Below are 25,197 nucleotides of genomic sequence, written 5' to 3'. Positions count from 1 at the left end.
GTGGATCATACCTTCCCCCTAAAAATCTAGACGTGAACATAGCACGATAAGTTGAAACTGGTAATGGGAGAGAAAGCTAGGATAGAAAATAAAATATATTATTCTCCTCTGAAGACTGATCTAAGCTATTTAGAGAACACTGCTCAGAACTTATTGTTGAACATTATTATAATGGGGTATAATAAGCACAAGCAAAGGTCACAGCTCTTTGTGCTAGTGCTTATGTAAATAATAAAGCCTGACAGTTCTTTGTGGGCACAGTTCAAAAAAGCTTCATTAAAAAGGAGAAAGAGCTGAAAAACACCAATATGAACAGGGGGATAAAGTACCAAGGAAACAGCCAAAAGAAAATCACCAAAGGTTCTGCAGAAGGATTTAGTTTTGTTTAAAAACATATTTTAAAATGCAAATGTAGACAGCAGCCAGAGGAGTGCTGAAGCATAAACATTTATAATAACCACTCTTGCTGTGGTGGCTGAAGTCTTCTTGCATGCAAAAAATGAATGAATGTGTTGCAAAAAGGGCGGGTGGGTTCCCAGGCTGGAGCCCCTCTTCGCAGGCAACATGCCATGGGAACCGACACAAAGTGAGGTGCCAGTGAAAAGCACTCGTAGGGTACGTGTGTGAGGTAAGCAAACACTGGCTACGGCACCCAGACAACACTGCACCACATTCAAGGAAACTAAGGATGAGGCAGCAGGAACCGCAGCCACGGTACGTATCTCTCCTCTCAAACCACGCAAGTTCTCCAAAACAAAAGGTGGCCAATGCAACTCCAATTGTTAAGGAGTTTAGAGGGGTGCCAGGGAACAGTCAATAAACATGACACCTGCACCAGGAAAGCTGCAGGACCTGCCATACCACCCCACTGGGCACAGATGTAAACACAGCAATACTGAGAAAGACTCCACAGAAAAACGCCCTAGTAACTGAAGACCAGAGGTGGCCAGTGTGACACCAATTCCTGAAGAGCCCAGGGTGCACGAGGCCTGTCTGTTAAATGTCTACCTTGAAAACTGACTTAAGGGACACCTGGAAGGAGATGGTGACCTTGGGAAAAGCCAACACAGCTGGAGACCCTCAAGCTTTGTGCAGACCTGGAAAGTGTGAGAGAGAGAGAGAGAGAGAGAGAGAGTGTGTCTGTGTGTCTGTGTCTGTGTCTGTGTGTCTGTGTCTGTGTCTCTCTCTCTGTCTCTGTGTCTGTGTGTGTCTGTGTGTGTCTGTGTCTGTGTCTGTGTCTCTCTGTCTCTGTCTCTGTCTGTCTGTGTCTGTGTGTGTGTCTGTGTGTGTGTGTGTGCGCGCGCGCACGCGCGTGTGTAAAAACACGGTAAGACTGGATGATGATACTAAATTATTTTAGAAGATAAATAAGGACTTGCAAAGACTAGCAGAAAAAAAGCTTACAACATTGGGTGACGGGACAATAAAAAGGCAGATTAAATTCCTCACAGATAATAGTAGGTAATACATACGAAGAAAAAACAAAGCAATTTTGCATAAGGAGTGCTGGACTTGGATATTAGCATTCAGGAATGAGAATTTCGTTTCTAATATTCAGTTCTACCGAACAGTCAGGTCAATGATCAACAGTAATCAAAGGAAACAAGCTGAATGTTAGGAATTATTACTGAAGGATCATGGAACTGAACAAAATATCGTGATGCCACCATATAACCCACTACTGCTGCTTTATCTTGAGTATCAGGTGCTGCTCTGATCTCACTCGCTCAAAAACACAATTGTAAAATGGATGGGAAGATTCTTACGTAGAAGGGTCTCCATGCAAGGAACAACAAAAGCAGACTAAGATTTTTCAGCTTGCAAAAACAGGACTTGTGTAGGAATATTGCAAAGGTAAAGAAAACTGAGCGCCGTGACAACTGTTTATAGCCTGTACCATACAGAGCACTGAGGAATATCTAATTGAATTAGCAGAAAAGAAATTCCACTGCATGAATCTTTCTAAGTGCTACAGCCCTCCTTACTAAAGGAGGCTGTGGATGGTGAAAAGTTGAAAACAGTTCAAAAAACAAAACCAGGTGTTTATGAATGAAAGATCCATTAAGGTTTTCTAAACACAAAGATTCTCACCACCTGACTCGGGATGTCCCTGACACACAGGGAATTACGCTGCGATTCTGAGGACACCTCTGCAGAGGCTTACTATTTCCTTTTGCTTTTCACTGCCTACCTACCTGTGAAAAAGAGTTCTGGGCTGGATGGATTGTACCTTAGGATCTCGATCTTACCTAATAAGTTCTCATGCTGGTGACAAGATAATCAGCAGATGCGACAGTGCTCCAGGATGTTTCAGACAAGAACTGAAATAGGAAATACCTGCCAGCAGCACCACGGGGAACGGGTCAAAACTGCCAACAACAAAATTTCTGACAATACTCTGGTAAAAGACAGGGAGCTCCAGAGAAACTAAAGCATAAGAAACTATCAACTGACTGGACATCAAAACAGGGAAAACTTTACCTGTATTAATATTATAATCACCACTAAGAGAAAAGGCATTGTCCACAAAAGCAGACACCGCGGGAGGGTTCGGGGCTCGGGTGAGTAGCTGTTGCAGACAGGAGAGCACGTCAGGGCTTAGCCTGCCGTCCGCTTTGTGCTCAGAGCCCCAGCAGACACCATCAGCCCAGGTCCTCAGGCATCTGAGCACACCTACCAGCAACAGGAACCGTAAGGACAGATGCCTGATAAAATTTGGTTCACGCTAGCTGCTGCCAGTGAAGAAAAGCTTGTCTTTTATATGCAATGGGCTCTCTTACATTTAATGACTTCTGCTCTCAAGGATTTTCATGGGTTGATTCTCTGAACAGATTATCTGCTGACCTCTGCCACCCTACTTCCACCTGGGTGAACCCTTTCATGCCCACCTCCCACAATGGCTCCAAAATGTCTGTGCAGATTACCCTGCAGACTAGCACTTTGTTACTGGCCGACTTATACAATCATCCTCATGCTATTTGATTGAGAAATCCATCCCTTTTCAGATTATTCTAGAAATTAACATGATTCAAAGTTGTCTTCTCTTCAACTCAGTGAGAGTTCATGTGCCCTCAGTGCTGCAAGTGCAAAAAGCATCCCAAAAGGCTGGGTCCTGCAACCAAAAGGCTTCCAAGAGTCATCACAAAGAGGGAGTTTTCTACCAGCATAGGGGTTTCTGGCATCCCCTAGCTGAAAACCAACTACTCTGATATGCACGTCCACATTTAACTTGCTGGGCGAAGGAGGTGTAAGTAGAAAATCTTCTATGAGGAAAGCAAGATGATGAAAAGCTGATTTATAGCAGTAGGTAACAATAACTCCGTTTGACTTTGACTTAATGCAATTGTCCCTGCAGACATAAAACTTGTTTTATGAGAGGAAAAAACCCCCAGTTTTTACAGTACTTTCTCAGCTAAGAAGGTGAGACAGCGGGGAAGGACAGCTATTTCTCTTTCAGTTCACGGTAGAAATGAGTCACCATCACACAGTTGTGTGTGTGGTACCAGGAGGAACATAGAATTGGGGACAGGTATTTCTGCGGTGCTTATTCCAGGTAAGAATCCACTGTAAAATGTATGAATCAAAGAGCAGATGGGTAGCTACATAAATGCCCCAGCTGAACCCAGCAGCATTGGTCAGACGACTAGCTTTCAAGGCTGAACTAGTAGAAGAAAACCCATCAACACAATTCTCCCCCCAACCTCCCAAACAAGCTCCCCATACTTTTTTGAGACGTGCATTTCCATGAAAATTCAATAGCTGAGAACATTTCTGAACCCTCTTTACTGCTCAGCAAGTCCTGGCTGAACTGTTTAAACAGAAGGTCTACTTCATGGCAAATAGATGATCTCAATATTGCAGAAAGATATCTTTTAAGACGACAAGGTACTACTATCTGTTGTGAAAAGGATAAAAAACTCCTCCCACCCCACCCCAAACCTGCTGTCTTGAAGAATTGATAAAAATTCCCCCAAATTAGGCAGAAACAGTCCATACATCAGCTACTATGCCCATACAACTATTAAATATTTGGTACTGTGAGTGTTGTAACTGTACTTACTTGCTAATATAAGGACAAATACATTGCTTAACATTTTTATATGTCCTGGTTCAGGGAATCCTTATTAATTACCTTTCTTATCTAAAGAAATGCTGGTTGGTCAATATGCTCTTCCCCCCACTCCCTCCCTAAATCTATTTTAAAAATTCATGTCAAACCTTAAACACGCTTTAAAATACTGATCTTTTTTTTTCCCCTGGAAAATAAACAGACACATGCCAAAAGCTAAGCTCTACAGAACAAAGCAATGCACACAACGAGAGGGAGGAGAAGAGATTTTAGTTTTAAAGCTTTCACAGCATTACTGTAACTAGCAGTTTTAGAATTGAAGACACCTCAGAACTTTCCTTTGAAAATCACGTCTCAGAAGTTACAACCTTTTAATTCAAATACTGCCATTCCTCTTAGCCCCACGAGACCCCAGGATCAGTGCAAAGCCAAAGAACGGTACTTAAACGTTCAACAGCAGCTGCAAAAGACAACCGCTAACTACACCGGCTGGGGCTTGCCATATTGCTGTCTGTCAGATATGCTTAATACTCTATTAAATATATTCCAAAAGAATGTGCCATCAGCTTCTGAATGCAGTATTTATGCATTAACCTACAAAGCGGAAATTAAAATATGATGATTACTGGGTCATGCAAAGTTGGGTGCCGTGCTAATTAAAGCTAATGCTGCATGCAACAGAGATTGATGATAAAAAGAAAATACAAACCATGGCAGCTGAGATGTTTAGTTGGTTATTGATCTAGAAATTGTGAACCAAATGTGTCTATCTTGGCATACAGATTAATGATGCATCAGTTCAACAAATATCTGCAATGGCAAGAGAAGTGACAGCGAGAGCTAACACACTATTTCATGGGCGGGAAGAGGTTTCACTAAGCTGGGGCCTTCAACTTGCCTCACATATTGCTAGGGCACGCTCCAGGCAGCAGTTACGTGAAGCTGCACCCAAGGTTTCATAACCCCAGATGTTCTTTCCATCTTTTAACTCATGAAGGGTCCTTGCTATGGTAATGCTGACCGAGTACCTATATCAGGTTTAGACCATAACTTCTCTCTTGTAACCAGAAAGCAGTTTACTGACAGTACATAATTTGCAAGGTTTTGAGAACTGCAAAATCACATTGCTACTGGAACAGACTTAGTTACCGGCACGGCTTTCTCCATTAGATACTTGCCACTAAGTAAAGGTCTGTTGAGTGTATAAAGAGGTGGTAGATCTTCTATCTCTGCTATCCTCTGGTATACGGCTCTGGATAGATGATCCCCATGATATAAACTCCCCAAGATGATGCTAGAGAAGTAAATTGGCTCCACAAAGAGGCTAAGTAAGGCTCCTTGAATACCCAATACGTTCCACCTAAGAGGGAGGGAAAAACAAAACAAAAAAACAAAAAAAACACTTTCTTTTTAATGGAACAAGTAACATCTGCCAGACATAATAGCAGTCAATCACAATGGACCAGACTTTCAACCTTTCCTCTCGACCAGCACATGACTATGGTAGCACACCTGCCAGAATTTCAGAGATCAGCTTACGGGATGCTCAACGAAGTCCTGAGTAAGACAATCTATAGCATCAGGTCTACTGTCAGCATCCACAGGATGCAGACTCCATAACTTTACTTCCCCACTAACATGTTTGGTGATGCATTTTCCAGCACCCTAATGCCAGAGAAGGACGGGATCATTCAATTGGAGAAGGTGAAACTGTGAGACCCTCAATCGGAAACAGCAGCTGATGCCTCCAAGGACACCTGGCAGTGGGCAAACCATCCTTCCCAGGACACAGGAGGGGTTGGTCTGCAAGACCTCAGCACCTCATCACCATAAGGGAAGACTTCTCCTTGACACCCTGGCCAAACTGTCCACATTCTACTGCCAGAAAGGACATACGTAGTTGCTTGCAATATCCACGGGCAGGGACAAAACTGAAAATATGCAAAGAGTGCAAATACCCTTTGCTCACTTTAGCTGCTTCATAAACTCCAATCATAAATCTCTGTCTGCATCACTGTGACCTACACTGGATCAGGTCTGGTGGCAGGGATATAGCAAGCATAGGAGCAAAACACTGAAGTTGTTTTTTTGTAACTGCATTAATTTAATCAAGTTTTGGCTCTCAATCTGTATGTAACAGTTATACAAAGTACTTTTTAAAACCTCAGAGTCTCCTGCAGAGTATTTTCACTGTCCTTGCCTCTGAGGTATACTTGCAAACAGCTTGACACTATTAAATAGCATACTTCAAGCACAACTGCAACACCCAGACACAAGCAGCTGGAAACTTTCTTTTGGTGCTTGAATAGAACAGATGCGCACAACGGAAGCTCTCATGCTCATGTAGAATTGTCCTTATTAAAAGGCCCATCCTAAACCGGGTTGCAAGGTTTCCCTAGCAAAACAGGGATCTCGGATGTTGCTAATGGTCTTTCTTGCAGCTTATGCTGGGATGACATGGCTACGCATCGTCATCAGTTCAGGCTGAATACAACTGCTGCACTGCTGCAAAAACTGAACTACACATGTTGGCTACAAGACTTGCAAAATGTTTTTAAAAACAACAGGCAAAACAAAAGTTGCAATCCAAGGAGACAACTTCTTTGCATATCTTTACTGAGGATGAAAATGGAGTCAATGTGCATTAGCTTACTCACCTGTCATTAAAAAAGTTGGCCCTATCGAATGAGGAAAAATACTGTGCTAATTAAAAATAAGGCATATTTTACATTGAATAAAGACATATTTTGTACAACACTGAAAATGCAATCAGCAACCAAATGTCAAAGTAAAAACATCAAGTGACAATTATTGCTTCCCAAGGCCAAGATGCCTTTCTAAGGACCTTACCATGACTAGGACTTGGTAAGCACAGAGGTATTTCAAGTGCCAAATGAATCACAATACTATTTTCTTGTTATTTGCAGTATTACCTACATCAAGCATAGAGAAGCATATGGACTGCCACAGCCGCAGATAATATTATGGAAGAAACATCTGGAAAGAATTCAAGACTAAGCATTGCAAATTGGGGTCTTACAATTCTATCTGAAACTTGCAGATGCACAAATCGAGCTTCCTTCAGTGAGGCACATCACATTTTACTTTTTAATGGACGCTACTTGAGTGACAGATGGACATTTTAAAAAAGGCCAAAGCATTCCTCTGGCAAGCCCTAGCTCCTCAAATAAAACCTCTGCCAGACCTTTTTCTTGGCTTCAGTTTTCAGTATTTCCAGAGCTTGTGTTTTGCTGCTTCCTCCCACAGTTGGTGACCTTCTCTGGCACAGAAAACAAAAGCTGAACTTTGTCTTGCTAAACTTCTTTCGGTTAAAAGAGGAGGAGGAGTGTGGACAAATGAACAAGCTTCTGCAAGGTGAACTGCATGAACTGGTATTACAAAAGGTACTCTGTGACTGCCCACCTGTCTGCTGTTTTGCTGGGGTGTGCTACATCACATTTACCGCTGCAGTACGTGCTCATGAGCACTGGTTTCAGAGCAGCTGACTTGCTGCAAGGACAAGGTTTGCAGAAACCGTTCATACAAGTGAAGCCTCAAGCTCTGAATATAGATCAGGCAGGGTTAGATGGTGGTTAGGTTTATAAAACTAGCTTTAAATGTCAATGGTTATAATAAAAGAACACATACTTGTATCAGAAACTGGCAGTAATGCAGAGATAAACGTGAGACCCAAATGAAGTTCTGCAGGTTGTAACAGAGTCAAAAGGAAGGACTGCATGAAGACTTTCTTGCTGTTCCTTTTTTATACTGTACTTATTTCTGTCAAACAGTAATTTCTCACTTCCATTAGCATGTACACTAAAAACCCCCTTTATAGACATAAACTGAGAACGAGCTACATGAATACCACGCATCAGTTTTCAAAAGGCCACAGGCGTTGACTCCTGAAATGGTAAAACTGCCTTGTCCCTCCAGTTTACACGCACAAGTTGTCAGAATGCATACCAGCAAAAGCTGTCAATCTAGTGTTAATGTTTACTGAAACCACAACTTCTTCTGAAGTTAACGGGCCAAATTCTGTATTTCACTACAAACTGTGAGGTGCAAAGCAGAAAAAGCAAAATTTATTACAGAAAACCTAATTAAAGTCAGCGTTGTCTTTCCAGTGAAACAAATAAGCATAAGACTTTTTTCTTCACTTTAAAACGAGTATCAGAAAAGAGTTAAGTAACTGAAACGACTTAAATCTAGCTTACAAACTCAAACTTTCTGAGGCTCAGATATAGTTTATAACATAGAAGAGAACCTTTCCGGTGCAATGCCTCACTGCAGCACAGTGGACATAGATCCTGGCCACAGCACAGGACTCATTTAGGAGCATTTGATGGCTCAAGAAAGTGGTAACAGAAGACAACTCTCCCATCGCTAACTCAGCAGTTCCAATCTCTCCTGCACTGACAATGGGCAAAATTGCAGAGCTCCCACATAAAATGACCTGATCTTGGGTCTAGTCTTACTGGGCAGACCACAGAGCAGACTGGACCCATGCAGTACCTCTTCACACTACTGAAGGAGGACAATGGCACTACATCTGCAACAGAGAAAAGCACTAAGTATGAGCCTAAGCAGAATACAGGAATGCTGCATCACGTCAACAGGGACACTGAAACGCCTGAAGTCAGGTGTGTCAACTAGAGATTTGCCAAAGGGAAAGAAAAACCTCTCAGCAGACATTGAGATTCCCCCCCCCCCCAGCGTAAAACTTCTTACTGGAAAAATCTGAGATGGTTGTCTTAGTTGAGCATAAAACCAATGCCTCTTATGACAGTGTTTTTAAGTTACTACAAGAATTTTCTTTCACAATCTTTAAAAAACCTCAAAGTAAGCCTGACATTTAAAATACAAGCTTTTACATCGGTATAAAGCATGAGCCATAGGATTCAGGTCCAGACTGCCAGCACTTAAATACAGGTGCCTTGATTTGAGCTGGGTGTCTAGATCTCATTACAGCTAACGTTGATCTGCTCAGTAGCCGAGTACGACCACGGCTGTTGGGCTGACCAGCTCTCCATCAGCAAGTCGGCCGTCTAAGGGCAGGGAAGCTGGGATACCACGTGTGGATGGGGGATACCTGTGGCCAAACACCAGCCACACGTTCAGCAGTGTGCAATGCTCTTTCAGCTTCAACTCTGCAGTTCTGCAAGTGATACACAGCGTAAGGAAAGGCAACCTGACGTGATGCCAGGAAGTTAAAGCAAAGGCATATTTACTCATCCTGAACTTGCCTTTTGCTTCTGAGCTGCCTTTTGTGAGACAGAAGATCAAAGTCACCAAGCTGTTTGGCTCACTCTACCAGGGGCTCAATGAGGTGACATTTAAGCCCTACCATGTTCGACAAGGCAACAAAATTTCTAACGTTCTTCTAGCAATAAATTGAAAAGTACTTAAGCATGAGAAGGGAAGCAAAAGCTGCAAATCAAAACCACAGCTCTCCTTTTTCCTCAGACAGGGCAACAGACACACTGCAATGGCCCTTACTAGCACTTGGACCGGGAGGTTCGGTGTTCCTATCACTACACATACGAGCTACTGCTGCTTTTCCGGGACAAAGAAACTTTATCTGACTACCTGGCCACCGAGCAGTTCCAAACACTTAAAAAACAAAGAGGATGACAGTCAAAGGATGCTCTAATCTGCTGCTGCTATGAAGTGTTAAGTTGCACCCCATAACTTCCTCAGCGCCAAGTCTGACTGAAGAAAACTGCCTATCACCACCTTGATCCTCCTCAGCCTGCTGATTTTATTGGTGGTGTGGCTCTCCATAAAGTCAGATCAGTGACATGATTCAAGTTTTTTGAAACAAACAAACCCCCTCGGCCTTATATTTTGAAGAGGCAGCTTCTCCAGCCCACTTTACAGCACAGCTCCACAAACAACTGCAGGACCACTGCTAAGAGGCAGCGAGATGCAGCAGGCAGGAGGGATGCAGCACCTCAGCGTGCATGCTAGAATCTCCTAGAAAACTTTCCCCACCAGAAAATACACTACTGAAAGCACACTCCCAAACCCAGATGAAAGTTACCTTGCTTTTAGAATGGAAATAGGCACTGGACAAATTATGCTTTTTTCCTGCAGAAAATCTTACTGATTTCAGTGGAGCCACTCTACTGAGCAAAATGATGCAAGATGGAGCAAGCTGTGTGAGAAGCAACAAATTACATCGGGTTTGACCAACATATAACATATATCCTTTTAATAACCTCTTATTCTTCTCTAAACTTGTCATTATTTCATATATTCATATATTCACTGTTTGCTATGAGGAAGAAATAATGCATAATTACATACAGCTCTATTATTTGGTATCAGGTTTATTATTCTTTTGAGAAATTTCCATCAAAGTTGTACTGGCAGATCATTTTTTTGTTTATTTAAGTCTTTTTCTTAAATAAAACCTCTTCTTTTAATTGTATTTCTGTTGAGCATGAAAAATTCAGCCATTTGAAAAATTTCAAGTGCAAACCAAAATCTACTTCAATTCAGAAACGCTGCTGAAATGTCTCCCTGGGAGTATAACTTGGGGTGACTTGTATCCCCACTTTGCTCTACAGTTCACAGTTCCCCATGCACACTTAGCTACAGTGAGACCAAAAGCCCAGATTTTCCCTGCCACCAAGACTTTCCCATGTCCTCTATCTTGTCTACGAAGTAATCTTGTGCTCCAGCATTCAGGGAAATGCTCTTTCAAACCACTACATCTCACCACCTTTACAGATTAGACCCCAATGATGGCCTTGGCATATCGGTGCACATGAAGTGTGTTCAGCTCCTGACTATTTACACAGGGGATACTCTCTGTGTAGTGTGCTCACCTGAGGTTTATAGACAAGCACTGCATTGGGGAAACTGGAATTTTACAAATGTATTATACTGGTTTCGTTATTCTGTATTCACCACTTATATCCTATTGATAACAACCTGGAGGAGGGATGCACTTTCTCAACCTTTCTGCTGTTCTCAATCACACCACATTAAAAAAAGAGGGTAGAGAAACCAGAGAGTGACACCGAATCAGAGCAGTCCTTTCTACCTTGCTGTGTTGTCACATTTCTGCTTTAGACTGCCATGTGTTCAGAGGCATGGATTCCTAATGGATACGATTGGATTCCTAAAAAGTCTGTTGATTTCTTCATGACATATAGCTGATTTCACAACTCTTGATACATGAAAAGGTAAGTGAAATTTAACTCTGCAGCAACACTTTCACAGACTGTGCTAGTGCACCTCTTGCCAAAAAACCACACCCAGGTTAAAATCACATGCTTCAGCTGAAAACTCTCCTCTGAACTTTCAAACCCAAACAGCATAGAAATTGTTATTTACACTATTTTAGAGAAAACACAGAAACAAGGGGAGCCTAACTGCAGTAATCAATAAACCTGGATGTTAGTATCAAATATCTTAGTACCAGTCTCAGCAATTTTTATGCAGACAGCATTACGGAGGAGGCAAGTCGCTACTGCATTGAACTTACAATAGCGTGCACGTGGAACTGGTGTCAGAATTCACCTCAGGAAAATGAATGGAGTCTCCTGCAACTACCAACATGAGGCAGACTGCAAAACCTGACAAAAACGAGTGTTCGAATTCAAAGAGCTGCTCTTATTAACATAACTTATAAACAGTAATGACTATGAAGAGAAGCATTTAGTAGGCATTTTGTTTATGACAAGGTTTTACCTACAACTGACAGCAAGGGAGCGAAAGTGTCAGCGTGTGAGAAGATGTCAGACTATCCCTACAAAGCATTTTGCCTCCTCACATGCATCGCCTGCCCTCCTCCCTGACAGAGGCACACAGCTCAGCAGCTATCTTAGGGACGAAACCCCCAAATGGGCATGGCTTACCGCAACACCAAGATTTCAAGGTCTTTTGAATTGCAACGCGAACTAGGAGCTCCCCAGGCCCACTGTGCATCCAAGATGTGGGGCAACTTGCTTCTTACCATGAAGACGTTAGAAAACACGGACCCAGGGGCTCTCGCTAGCTCTAAACAGAAGGTGCTTGTGTTTGCAGTAGCTGCACCCATGGATTTTCCTGCATGTTTCTGGGTTTCAAGACTACTGTAATCAGCCTGTCAAGTCTGAGGCCAGCAGCACCTCCAGGGATGCTTGCAGTAAGCCCTGTGGTGGCCTTCATCTCTGTAGCTCAGTGACAAAGGTTTGTCTGTGCAACCATATTTGCTGTGGTTCGTCGTTCATATGCAGTGACGCACCTGGTGCTCAGCTTCAACTCAGCCCCACACTGGGCGGGTCATGCTCTGCTTGCTGTGGACACTCATTTAGGTGGGCTTTACTCTCATCACCTGGCAGAATGCATGGGAAGAGCTGACTCTATACAGCTAACTGCAATCTGGTTTCTTTTCTGATTTTAAATCCAATTTCTCTTTGTTTCCTTAAGAGATTAACTGAATCTCTATGACCAGTCCATGCCTTCCACGAGCCACGGCACAAACTGGCAGCAACACCTTTACATGGAGTGGAGTCAGAGCTTCTTTTACACCAAGTGGCTCAGTCAGTGGCTCACACTATAAATCAGTAAGTGCAAGAAGTCCATGGTCTTTGACAGCAGCGCTTCTTGCAAACATCTTTTTATTTATCCTGAGGTCATATTTGCAATTACAGACAAGAGAATCTCTTTTCCCTTGCAGCCGTACCTAGCCTGGCAACCACACAGCTCTGACTTGTCCCGGTTTTTCTGGTGTCGCTTGGATTTGCTGCATATCAGTGAGCCTCGGTCAAGATTCAGGTCACTGGTTTGAGAGGTTACACGGTGCTACATCTGGTTATTTAGATGCTACATCTTGGGTAGTGGTTTCCTACCACTCTCCCTTGACTTTTTTACCTAGGTGTCACACAGCCACCATGTATCAAAGTGAATACATTCACATCGGTTGCTGTCATTTGGGCTAAGAACTGATGAGAACTGCTCTTTCTATTGCTGTTCAGAAATTACGCCAGCTCCGTCATGGAGCCTGCCACTTAGAAATAACTCTCAAACTCAAAGACAGATGGATGGGCACAGACATAGCTGCAGAACATGCAGCCTTTAGTGAGCATGCACAGGATTTTGTTTGTGCAACTTCATCAGTCCCAAAGATCTGGGTGGTAGGGTCAATAAGACAAAGCCACTGGGGAAATAAAGAGAAAGACTGAGTTACAAACTTCCATTCGAATTTCCCACTCTGAATAAGCACAAAATGAGGCCAGGGCATGGGCACGTGATATTCTTTCACAAAAAAGATTATCAGAAATAATACTTCCCCTTCTTTAGAGTAGAAGAGCATGGACGACTTCCCCTTTAACAACCTGACCTAATGTTAAAGCTCTTCTCAATTCCTATAGCCTTCTTAGCAATGAAACAGGGTGAAAAAATTTTTGCTCTTCTCTGCAAGACATTACCCACAGCTGGAATGTTTCATGAGAAGTGAAGTAATTATTTTAAGCCAAAAACTCAAAATGAATGTGGGCGGAAAAACATATCAAAAAGCGAATGACAAAAATAGACATCACAAAGCACCATGGAACAAAGTTAGGATACATTTAAAACAAATGCATGTATATTAATGTCCCAAAGCAGTTCTTCTGGTCACAGAAACCACCCTAACACCATATTGCAGTTGTCACCAATGTCCCAAAGCAGTTACTCTGATCACAGAAACCACCCTAACACCATACTGCAGTGCCATCAGGCACTAACACACTAGGATAATCCTGTTCTAATGCTTCTGACCCAAATGGGATTACACTCGTGGCCTTTCCATGCTTCTTGCAATTTTTCTTGGATGTTTCTGCCAGGCTCAGGAGGCTGCTAGACAGCACACTGCAACAAAGTGCTCAGAGGCTGAAAATAACAGCTTGGATTATATGTATAATCCACACAGATAAGGCTGTTCAGATACAAGGAGTTTTCCTCCTTGTGCAGTCCTGCACCCTGAATTTATCCACGTCTTTTCCAGGCTGGGACTGTGAACCTTTGGGAAAAATCAGTGGAAATTCACAGGGCTCAGGCATACTGGAGGACTGACTCCTGGACACTACAGAGCAATGCATTCTTTCAAATGTAAATGGACAAAACACGGTTGTAAGTGTCAGGGAAATGTAAAAAAGAAAAAAAAAAAAAAGAAAAGAAAAAAGAATATGAAAATTTGGGCCTCCTTACCCGTCAAACAGTCTTTGTTCTGTGTCAAGGGGCTCTATTTGCTTCCTTCACTGGCACAAACAAAATTATTCCCATTAGCCCCAAGGAGAGGTGACAGCTAGCTACGCAAGCGAGAGATGGATTCTGTTCTGCATCACACAAAATCAACAAAATAGTCAAATGTGTTCTATCTCAACAACTGTCTTCATTTCTTTTTTATTTGTGCTAACAGCAATGAGTATGTGATAAAAGAAGTCAAATGAACGCAGCATGATTACCATGTTGGGTGGTTGGGAGAAGTCCCTGGCACAAAGCTGGGAAATTTATTTGATGAATTTTATTGAAAATATTATAAAAGAAATTGAAATGTCATTTTTGTGGAATACTTTTCAACAACCCACTGTCCTAGCTTCTGAAAGGCCCTATCTACTTATGTTAGGGGGATTTAAAGTAAAATGTCTTCCTTCAGTAGAGACACTGATTACTTGAGACAAGACTAAAGGAACAAAGTGATTACATAACCTTCCTCCTGATATTTTTGATTTGGCATACGCAGTTCACAAGAATAGTTCCAACTTAATACACTTAATAAATTTTGAATCAGGCTAACTGTGACTTGACAAAACAGCAGAGCTATTTTAATTAAAAAATAACTAAAATCTCGTCAACTGAAAAACTTGGCATTTCTCATCTATTTTGCAAGAATGCAGAGGCTGCAAACACACAGACTCATTTCAAAAAACTATGTTGCAAATCTCCCATACTTGTGATACCTGTTAAAGGATACTGCTGCTAAATTCTTTTGGGGGGTAATCATTTTCCTATTTATGACTGAATAAAAAAAAAGGCTTTCAATCTTTGTCAAAAAGGAAAACAAAGAAGGAATCGGTTAAAATATAAATAAAAGCACTAGTATTGGAAAAAAATATTTAATTACAGTAAAAATATTTAAACTAAAATTGAAATAATTCTGAGGTTAAAAATTAAAAGTGCCCATCCCTTAAGTTTTTTTTTTACCTGGAACACTTTTTCCCCTGTATAAAATAACACAAATCTAAATTTACCCACGGAAAATGTATGTATCGCTGGTATCATAAAATCACAGAGTGGTTTGGGTTGGAAGGGACCTTTAAAGATCATCCAGTACAACCCTCCTACCATGGGCAGGGACACCTTCCACTAGACCAGGTTGCTCAAAGCCCCGTCCAGCCTGGCCTTGAACATTTCCAGTGATGAGGCAACGATGTATATCGTCAGAGGAAGTTATCCAAATATAACTAATGTAATATTTTATTGCACTGTTTTGCTAATGCTATACTACTTGGGGGGGGGGCATTCCTCCACTCTTTCCAAGTGATATAAATACAAAACAAAGCTGTCGTGACTTGAAGTGGCTGGAATGATACATAATGATTTCCCCTTGGCTCTGAAGCCAGCAGAAGGTCTGACACCAATTGCAGGTGAAGAATCAGAGTTTTATCACTGGAGTCACAGCCACCCTCACGCTACATCTAAGCAATGAAATAAGCCAATCAACAACCTGCACATTCACTGTAGGTATCACACAACCCTCTTTTCTTGGTCAGCAATAAAAACCAATAGCAAAGAAATCAATCGTTCGATATCTCACCTTGCTATCTTGTCACTGCAGGACATGGTAAGTAGCCTTTCTCCTTGCAATACGCCATCCCACGTCTGGATAGTGGTAGTAGAGCGTACGGGGATGGTCCCTTCCCCAGATTCTATTTTTGTCCGTAGCTGTCCTCTTGCTTTGCGGTTTGGATGCCTGTCCCCCTGATCTAAATGATAAAAATCACTTACAGTCAGCTGAGAAACATTCTCAAAGTGTTTTACAGACAGCATTACAATAAGAAGAGTCAAATAAGGGTCTTTGTCTGCATAACTGCTGGCTTGTATAATATTTCCTATTGCTCCTTGCAAATTAGCTACAGCATCAGACATCTCTCACAAACACTGTCTTCTAAAACACACTTGCAATTAAAGTAAGCTTTCCACAAAGGAGCAGTACGCAGCAGGTAGCTCTTCAATTCTGTTCTGCGCGTTACAGCGTTAGAATGAAGTTAATGCACAGATCAAGAAAAGGGCAGGCAGACAACCACCGTTAAAAGATGGAAACAGTGAAACGGTTTGGTTAGTTCTGGACAAATACTTGCTGACTCACTGGCTTATCTTGGCTAGCACTCAGCCTCTTCAAGACCACATGGTGGATCAGTCTATACTTAACTTCTACCACACAGGACCAACAGCCCAGATTTTTTTTGAAGAGATCTTTGTCTAACACACATCTACACTAAAAGGAAAGAAGACACCTAAATTTTAACTGTGCCACTTGCACATGCTCGAAGAATACTTTTAACTCCCTTGCTTGAGTAGGACTGCTGTCATACCCTCTTGTGCTGCTTCGTGTGGTGAGAAAATCCTAGCGTCCCCACAAGGAGATGTGCTGATATAGAGATGAAACTGCACATTCTCCTTCAGCTTAAACCCGCCTCGTTCCGATTTGATAAAAATGGATTTTTGTTGATCTTCTTTATTGCTGAAACAGAAAATAAAGCTCAAGTCAAAACTGACATTAATGCGCAAATAACCATAAGCTGGGCAGTCTTAGTAGGTGTTAAAAACAAACATAGGATGCCTAGAAATTTTGTAGTACAATTTTAACAGTTGTTACAATTAACAAAATTAAAAGACCATTGAGACAAGAAAGACAGCACTTGACATCCCCAGATGTCAAAAGCTTTCAGGCACTTACCAGCAAATGAAACATCACCATTCTCTAGCCCACTTGAAATTATTTTGATTTACATGCTTACAGTCTACAAAATGATCCCCAATTATTTTTTCTGTCCTCCCCTCTCATCACTGACACCTAACTGAATACATGTTTTGTTGAAGTCAAATGTTAGGGCAAAGGGCCTGAGTTCTAAATCAGACATCCTAATGCAACAGGACAAGTGTTTCACATCGAAATAATTAAGACAAATGTTTTACACAGACAACTTTTCAGCTCGGTGTGATCAGCTCATCTTCCTTTTCCTTCTAGCTTACCTTAGATAAAGCTCAAGTTGTGTATACAGAAATTTAAGCAGGCACCGGCGAGATATAATTTCTGCATGGCAATCATTTAATGCAAGACCACGATCACTCATGTATTCACCATTGATGCATTTTGTTCCTGTGGAAACACTTATTACCAGGGCATCTTTCACATCTGTACCTTCAAAACAGAATTTCAGGAAGAAGTTACAATTAAAATCACAAATAATCTAGCAAGTGATCTTCTTGCAGAACCCAAATAAAGCTCTCTTTTTTTTGTTTGCTTCTTAAAAAAATAATTAAAAATGTTTTTTCTTCTGGTACTTTCTTTAAAGCAAAAGCTTCACTCAGCCATACCTTCCCTGTACCAGTACGGTCTATGATTCTTGTGACTTCTTCATGTTGGAGTTCAGACAAATTAGGAATTGAAAAGCTGCAGGGAAAAACTGCTGCTTCAGGAAGAGTTATTAAAGCCTGAGCTCCAAAACCAGTGCTTTTCTCCTGAGCCCCAGGCACCCATCTAAGCTTCCAGCATGTCCCTTCCCAGACACATATGCAGATATTCACAGCAACTTTGGAAATCTTAAAAGCACTGAATTAAAACAGCAACACTTTATGGAAGGGTATTAAGCCAATAACAGGAAAGGCAAGACTAAGGAGTTAAATTTAAATGCTTAAACCAATGTAAAACTTATCAGCAGTATGATGCTTCTGGAAGTGTAGTTTTTTCTATTGAAAAATATATCGAATCATTCTGTACAATAGAATTAAAATGTTTTGGGTGTTTTCTATACAGAGAACTGTCTTTATCATGCTAAAACCCCCAAAGGTCAGCTGCATGAAGAATTCAGAAAGACAGGTCAAAAGTTACATCCCTCTAGCAAAACACTCAGCAAAGCCCTGACAAGCCACGCTGATTCCTCAAGCTCTCGAGGTGTCACCAGCAGAGGCAGATAGCGGGGAAGCCCTGCCAAACACCTTCTGCTGTCTTCCTCCCATAGAATAGCTATTGTAGTATGTAGTATGGAAGTAGTATAGTATACTGTAGTAAGGAGGAGCAGAAAAAAACACTTTCAGTGCATCCCCCACACACCTGGAGTTGAAGATCCTCCCATAACCACTTGGCTGCACAACAGCGGTGCTGATATAAGGGGCAAGAGAATTTGTAACTGAGTAATCAAAAAGTAATTGAGACATGGACCTGTCCTCATTCCTGATGAAATACACGGCCTTAAAAAAATGAACTTGAGCCCAGCTGCCCCCTCCTGCCCACATGGCTGGAAGAGACCATGAAGGAAAAGAAGGGAACTGCTTCGCTCTACAACACAAGGCTGTGCAACGGGGTCATCTATTGCCAGGGTTCCCCAGACATGTATCCATGCAAAGATGCTTTCTAATTACGTGCAGAGCTATTTCTTCAGTTAATCAAAATGTATTCACATGTTCATTTACGTCTTAATTCTTTGGTCACATGGCTTTTCTGGGAATTTCGGACACAGGACTGTAATTACAATATAAACTTGTTATCACAAAACATGTTAAATAAAACTACAGCATGTCCCTCACAGTGCTTTGCATTTGGGGCTAAAATGGTGCTGGCACCGCGCAGATGCTTTGGCTGCCATTGAGCAGTGCTTGAGGAGTTTCCAGGCTTTCTTTCCAAACCTCCCAGAGGCCAGTGTGCTGGGGGTGGGCAAAGAGACTGGGAGGGGACACAGCTGAGCAACAGTGACGAAGGGATATCCCTCACCATAACACTGTGCTCAGCAATAGGAGCCCCAGGAAAGGAAAAGACGATGTTTGAGGCTACCACGTTTGTCCACCCCATGAGTCTTCTCTCCCTCTTTCCATTTTCTCCTCATGCCCCAGGACAGGGCAGCAAGCAAGAGGATGGGTGGGTGTTTGACTGCTGGCCAGGGTCAGCCCATCACAGACTTCCTGTAACAGAGTTTGGGCCACATCATCCCCTTGTCACATTCCCCTGCCCCTAGAGTTATCATCTACCCTAAGCAGCACCCTCAGACCTCTCCGCTCTGTGGAGGAGGCCCCTACAAACATCCCCAGGGGAGGAAAGGGCTTGCATTGCCCAAATCATCAAGGGAAGGCTGTACATTTATCACTGATCTCTGTCTGACTTGTAGAACTAACAGGGGACATTCCATGACAGGCCCAAAATGGACATCCCGTCAAGGGCTCAGTTGGCTTGAAGACCAAGAGAAATCTTAGTGTGAGGAAAATACAGCAGCAGTGTGGTCGCAGACCAGCCTGGGGCAGAACTTCCCTGTTTTGGGTGATCTGGCAGAGCACAGACCTTGTGCCAGCAATCAGGGAAGCATGATGTTACTGCTGCTTGTACATGCGCACCAGTGTCAGCTGCCAAAACATAAGCTGCTTTCTTCAGATATTTTTACTAAAATGACTGAGAAACAAAGCACTAAGAATAAAATACAGCAAGAATAACTCTAACAGTGAAAAACCTTAAAAAACGTGGAAAACAAGCATAATTTCTTACATAATATGCCAAAACCAAGAATGCCATCTGTGTGACCAGTATTATTTTAGATTTACTTTCAAAAAGTTGCACCACTAATTTTAAAAGGTACATGTATTTTGTAGACCATGAATTATCTCAGATGATTCATCAGGCAGAAGACAAAAACTCTATGGAAACAGAAGTATTTGCAGGTCTAATTTTCCTGTAATTACTTTTAGCCAAGATTTAATTGCTGTATTTACTGCACCTTGAAGATTAAACAGTAAAAATACATTTCAAAGCTGGTTAACTGAAAAAAGATAGTTTCCTAGAATGCAAACAGGGCTCTTGTATGTAAGTAGTTAAAACAGTACTTTCTTTTCTTCTTTACCTGTTGTCATGACAATTCCAGCAAGGACTTTTCTACGTGCGTGTGGAGATGTGAAATTTTCTGTCAAATCACTGAATTTATCTACAACCAAGCGTGCAACAGCATCAGCTAAAACCTGTAGGATCACACAGAAATGTGCATCAGAAAACAAAACAAATAATCTTTAAATGGCAGCAGCATTAGGTTATAAAGGTTTGCACTTGTAAATGATTTGATACAATAAATAAAATGAATTTTTATTGTTCCCTTTATAAACGGACAGAGGCATCAGCAGTATGTCACGGAGGTGGCTGGGTCTGATTTTCAGGCACACTGAGCACTCGCAGCTCTTTGTAAGTGGAAGCAGAGCTCTCTGTGCTCCACGTTTATTAAAACAGGGTCAGACAGCCCTAAGCCAAGCATCGAAGCACCTAATGCTCATGATTGTTATGAACATTTGAGGCTTAGGAGAACAACTGGATAGACAGATAAGTCTATACTTTCATGCTCAAACCTCAAAACACATCATTTCAGTATCCTCAACATTGGACCTGACCAGAAAATTAAAGTACAAAACCCAGGCTCCTCAAACAAACATAAACTTTTTACAACAGTTGAATTCATTACCTAGCTGTTACATAAATAAGAGCGAATCTGTTTTCAACACTGGTTAAACACTTTTTGTCTTATTTTTACAAGACATATGCAAATTTAGGAATAGAAAATGTCAACGTATAACCCAAAAGAAGCTATCTCAAAATTAGGAAGGATTTAGCTCTTTCACCTTCAGGAAAACTTGAATAACAGTCAAAGCCCTGTTGTATCTGGCCAGCAGGTTAGCAGCAACATCGCTCAGGCTGTAAGGAGGGCTAACTCCCAATATTAAGGAAAACTTCAAAATACCAGTCCCGCTCTTGTTGAACGACATTTCAGTTCCACACTGCAGCTAATCTCACCTGCTGGTTTTAAGGCAGCTGGAACCGTAACAGCTAGAAGAGATGAGTCAAGATCAAATTCTTGAATTTTCACCTGAAAAGAAACTGAAACCCAGGGCAACCTATGCTAGCATAGCTGGTTATTCCCAAGGGAGCGGCTGAGAAAGGCAAGTTACGCGCCAGGAAGTGTGATGAGTGGTCCCCAGGCTGGCAGGAGAGACAGGGCAGCCTGTCCTCATCCATCTTCCACCAGCACTGGGACTGGCAGCTGGAGAGGAGTGGACAGCTGGGGAGGGAGCTCAGGTCCTTGTCTTGGAGCACCACACATAAAAACCTTGATCTGCTTCTTCGGGTACTGGCACCCAGCAGTATCCAAGATGTTCTGGTCTAACCACCTGGCCAACACATTGACGCACCAGAAGAACACAGGTCCTGTGTGTCATACCTGCCGGTGCCACGCAGATGCCTTACAATACCCAAGAGAATCCTGCGTGGTGCTAAACACACATGTAAACAACTACATGAAGCCCAAATGGATGATAGTGGCTGAGTCTTCTGCTTACAAACTGGTTTTGGGCTCTCAGCAATGGAAGATCACCACTCCCACCCCTCCAGAAGGCCCAAGGCAAATCAACAGGGCAGATGGGCAGCAGTACATACAGCTTGGAGGCACCCACTTAAATGGTACAAACTCTTGAACACAATCAGTTCTAAAAACAGACTGCCAGGGTCAAAAGAAAAGAAAGAGAAGAATAAGCGGGTTTGAAGACTGCCAGCCCAATTCACCACCGTTTTCTTAACAATGCTCATGAGAACCGACAGCCTAGAAATAACGTGGAGGAGCTCTCAATGTTAACTTCCTTCTGGAAAAGCTTTAACAGCCAAGGAAGCAATAATTAAAGTTCATGTGACATGATTTCAGACCTCAACAGCTTTTTCCAGAATCTGACTGGAAACAGCAATCAGCAGTCAGTGGTGACCAAGGTCACATCTGCACCAAGCATTGGTCAATGTCTTGCAATTGCACAACTTGTAGAGCCAGAAGACTCTCGACATTGCACATACAAATCTTCTTGATGCATTTGAATGGACTGCAACTCAGAAACTCTTACCAACAGATAGAGAAGTTTTTCAGGAATGCAGTTTGTCTCAGAGACTGTGAACATGTCTGGTCAGGCACTGATTTTCAAACAAGGTCTTTTTGCTGCTGGACCCAAAATTTTGTTACAATCTGTGCTCCGACAGCACCATGACCACGCAGCACAAAATCTGTATTTAATTGTGCTAGTACTTACCTAATGCAGAAAGCGGAACTTTAAGGTAAATAAACACACACACAAAAAAAAGCGACAGTTTTTTATCACCATGGTTTTACAAACAGAAAAGGCTTAAAAGATTAACCTTCCTGCAGCCACATGGGCAGATCACTGCAAGGACAAGAAACAAGTCCCCACTCCACTGTTTTATCCATAGCTCCACTCGATAATTATGGATACTGCTTCCCAGCTGCAAGTTCTATGCTCTCATTTCTGTAATGTATATGTTTTTCTTTTCTACTTTACATCATGATGTGCTGGACAGGAGAACAATGCTGGCAGCTGACAAGCTACCAGGCAACGTAAAATCCTGATGACTGAATGACATTATGGTGGAACATGCTAGTGAAACAAACTTTTTCAAATAGGTATGGACGTGACCCACAAAGAGAATACATGCTTCAGAGAGGCTTCAAAGCCTGCCAGAATGGCTTGCCATCCAGGTAATAAACAATATGGGTCACTCCCTCTCCAAAAAAAAAAGTGAGTGTGATGACTGGTAAGTGGAGGAGTCTTCCCCAATGCTAAGCTACACAAAACTACAAAGTTCAGCACATGCCATAAATGGTGACTGCAAAATGCTGAACCAAAACTGACTAGTTGCCAAGGGTGAACATAGAGGAGGAATGCTTCTTCCAGGATCACCAAACACGGGTAACTTGCTACACAGATCCTAAACCTACAGGACCAAACAGAGCCTGATCTAGAGAGGCAGAAGACTGACCATTCCCTGAGGGAACCAGGGCTGGCTTGAGGAGGTTCTCATCAGGAGGTGGGAACTGAAACTGCCAGGTGTTTCTGGGAAGAAACCCATGGCCCACTTACCTGCCAATACTGCTGACAAAAAGGCTACTTGAACATCAGTTGGGTAGGATGTTTGCATACAAGGTGGGCACATTTAGCTTTTTCCAAAAAGATTATTTTTTTCACATAATAAGCAAAGGAAACTGTTGTGTTGGTATACAAGTGAGAACATGGTGAGTCCCTCTGGGAAGATGTAAGCTGGCGCCGAAGGACGGGACTGCATCTCAAACAGCGTGGAACTAAGCTGCTGGCAAGGAAACCTAAAAACACTTGAATGAACATGTAGCCAGACAGTGGGGAGGGCTGATAAGGACTAAGCAGAGCTCAAGCGAGACAAAATGACCGCCAGAGATGCAAACAATAGAGGAGGAACTGCGGGGGGGGGGGGGGGGGTGTCGGGAAACAGGCAGATACATTAAAGATTTGTGTTATGAACAGAGCACTGCAGTACCGGGAACAAGACTGGACTAAAAAGATGTCCTTGTCCTCATCTCAAAACCAAGGACTTGAAGCTGTCTCCACATCAAGCCCCGGGCACTGATCAGCCTGGGTAGGGATCTTTCACTTCCTATTCTGACTCTACTCCCTTTCATATATATAAATATTAATTGGAACAGAAACTGAACTCGTGTCTCACCTTCCCAGTGAGTGCCCTAGCATCTGACACACAGTTCCTCTGCCCCCGCTCCTGCATTAAATCATTATTCAAAGCTGGATAATTCAAAAAAGGAAAGACCTAAAATAGCTGACAGTTCGCTCACTAAGGCATGTGAGCTCAAAGCTATTTTGGGTGCGTTGTTCCTTTCTCCAATGAAGTTACAGTGAATCCACTTTTCCACACATAAGACCAATTTTGGTTAATCTTGCAGCAATGTTGTAGCAGAACCCCCCTGACCATCCATGTTTTAAAATATTCTGAAGCTGATGAAGTTCAGGTCTGTCTGGATCTGAAGACAACCTTGGCAGGCCACAGAGACCACCCCAGGTGAAGTGTGGTGATCACCTGTGTCGTGGAACCAAAGGCAGCAGGAGCAGGGGCACTGCAGGGGCTGACAGCACCCAGCTCTCACTGGGGAACTGACCCGAGACCTCCCAGTCTTTTGCGCTCTCTGGGTCTCCAGTGATTCTTCTGAAGCACAAATGTTCTCCCTCAGCTTTAATTTCTTCTTACCTTCACAGTTTAGGGCTTACGTGAACTTTCACAAGGTGCTGAGCAGTGGCAGTTCCCACAGTAGGTAAAACCAAGGTCAGCCAGGACTGTTATCTCTCCTCTGACAGTGACCAGCACACATGATTCACAGAAGGTGGAAACATATGTACACTAATAAAACAGGATAATTATTTTCTAGTGCTCCAAAGTTCCCTGTATTTATTTAAAGGAACTGCTGCCTGGCAGTAGTCTCTCACTGCTTCTGCAGATGGATCTTTCACATTTCCTCCAGTTCCACAGCAATTATTCTGACATATAATTCATTAATTCTCATAAATATATTCAGTATTATCTTTTTGCTAGGCTTGAATGTTGCATTCTCATTCTCCTGGATATACTAAGCAGTCTGTTGCAATAAACTGCCTAGAGCTCTTCAGTACCTCTGCAGAAGCAGCTTTCCCAGATCTCTGATCATGTTCATCATTAATTTGTGTATCTTTTCTATACTTGAATACTTCTTTTATAGTTTCCCCCTGCCCCAGGTTGAACCACGATTAACATAGCACTTCAAGTAAAAGTAGCCATTGCAGTGTTGGTTCTCACTCCATTTCTTCTCCTTAACGTTCTGTTTCAACAGCTGTCCACAATGGTATACAGGATAAGTTGAATTTACAACACAATTAGGTGAATAACTAAAAGTATTCCCTCTGGTGGATTTTTCAAAACTAATTTCATCTGCAGCTACGCTGCTTATTTGTGTAGCTCAGGTTGCTTTCTCTCACAATTGTCCAGCTTTCACTAATCTAAATAACTCTATATTTAAGCTTCAATATTTACAATTCCAGTTTTCTAATTTCTACCC

At 42.2% G+C, this 25,197-nt stretch overlaps 1 protein-coding gene across 5 annotated transcripts in view; it reads right to left on the bottom strand.

Annotated features, from left to right (window-relative positions):
- Positions 1 to 25,197, bottom strand: part of ADARB1 (adenosine deaminase RNA specific B1) — an 87,968-nt gene that overhangs the window by 10,269 nt on the left and 52,502 nt on the right. For 4 of the 5 annotated variants that reach the window (XM_055719186.1, XM_055719185.1, XM_055719184.1 and 1 more), the window contains 5 exons: positions 20,152 to 20,266; positions 17,300 to 17,468; positions 16,639 to 16,787; positions 15,861 to 16,029; positions 5,049 to 5,429 (listed from right to left, as the gene is read on the bottom strand). In XM_055719186.1, coding sequence (XP_055575161.1) covers positions 5,189 to 5,429; positions 15,861 to 16,029; positions 16,639 to 16,787; positions 17,300 to 17,468; positions 20,152 to 20,266 — 843 coding nt within the window. In that variant the 3' untranslated portion in view covers positions 5,049 to 5,188. Of the gene's footprint in view, positions 1 to 5,048; positions 5,430 to 15,860; positions 16,030 to 16,638; positions 16,788 to 17,299; positions 17,469 to 20,151; positions 20,267 to 25,197 lie in introns of those variants that run through there. The other variant, XM_055719188.1, reaches the window with a different exon arrangement.

Source organism: Falco cherrug, chromosome 8 (assembly GCF_023634085.1).
Source record: "Falco cherrug isolate bFalChe1 chromosome 8, bFalChe1.pri, whole genome shotgun sequence".
NCBI lineage: Eukaryota > Metazoa > Chordata > Aves > Falconiformes > Falconidae > Falco > Falco cherrug.
This window is presented reverse-complemented; position numbering and strand designations above follow the sequence as displayed.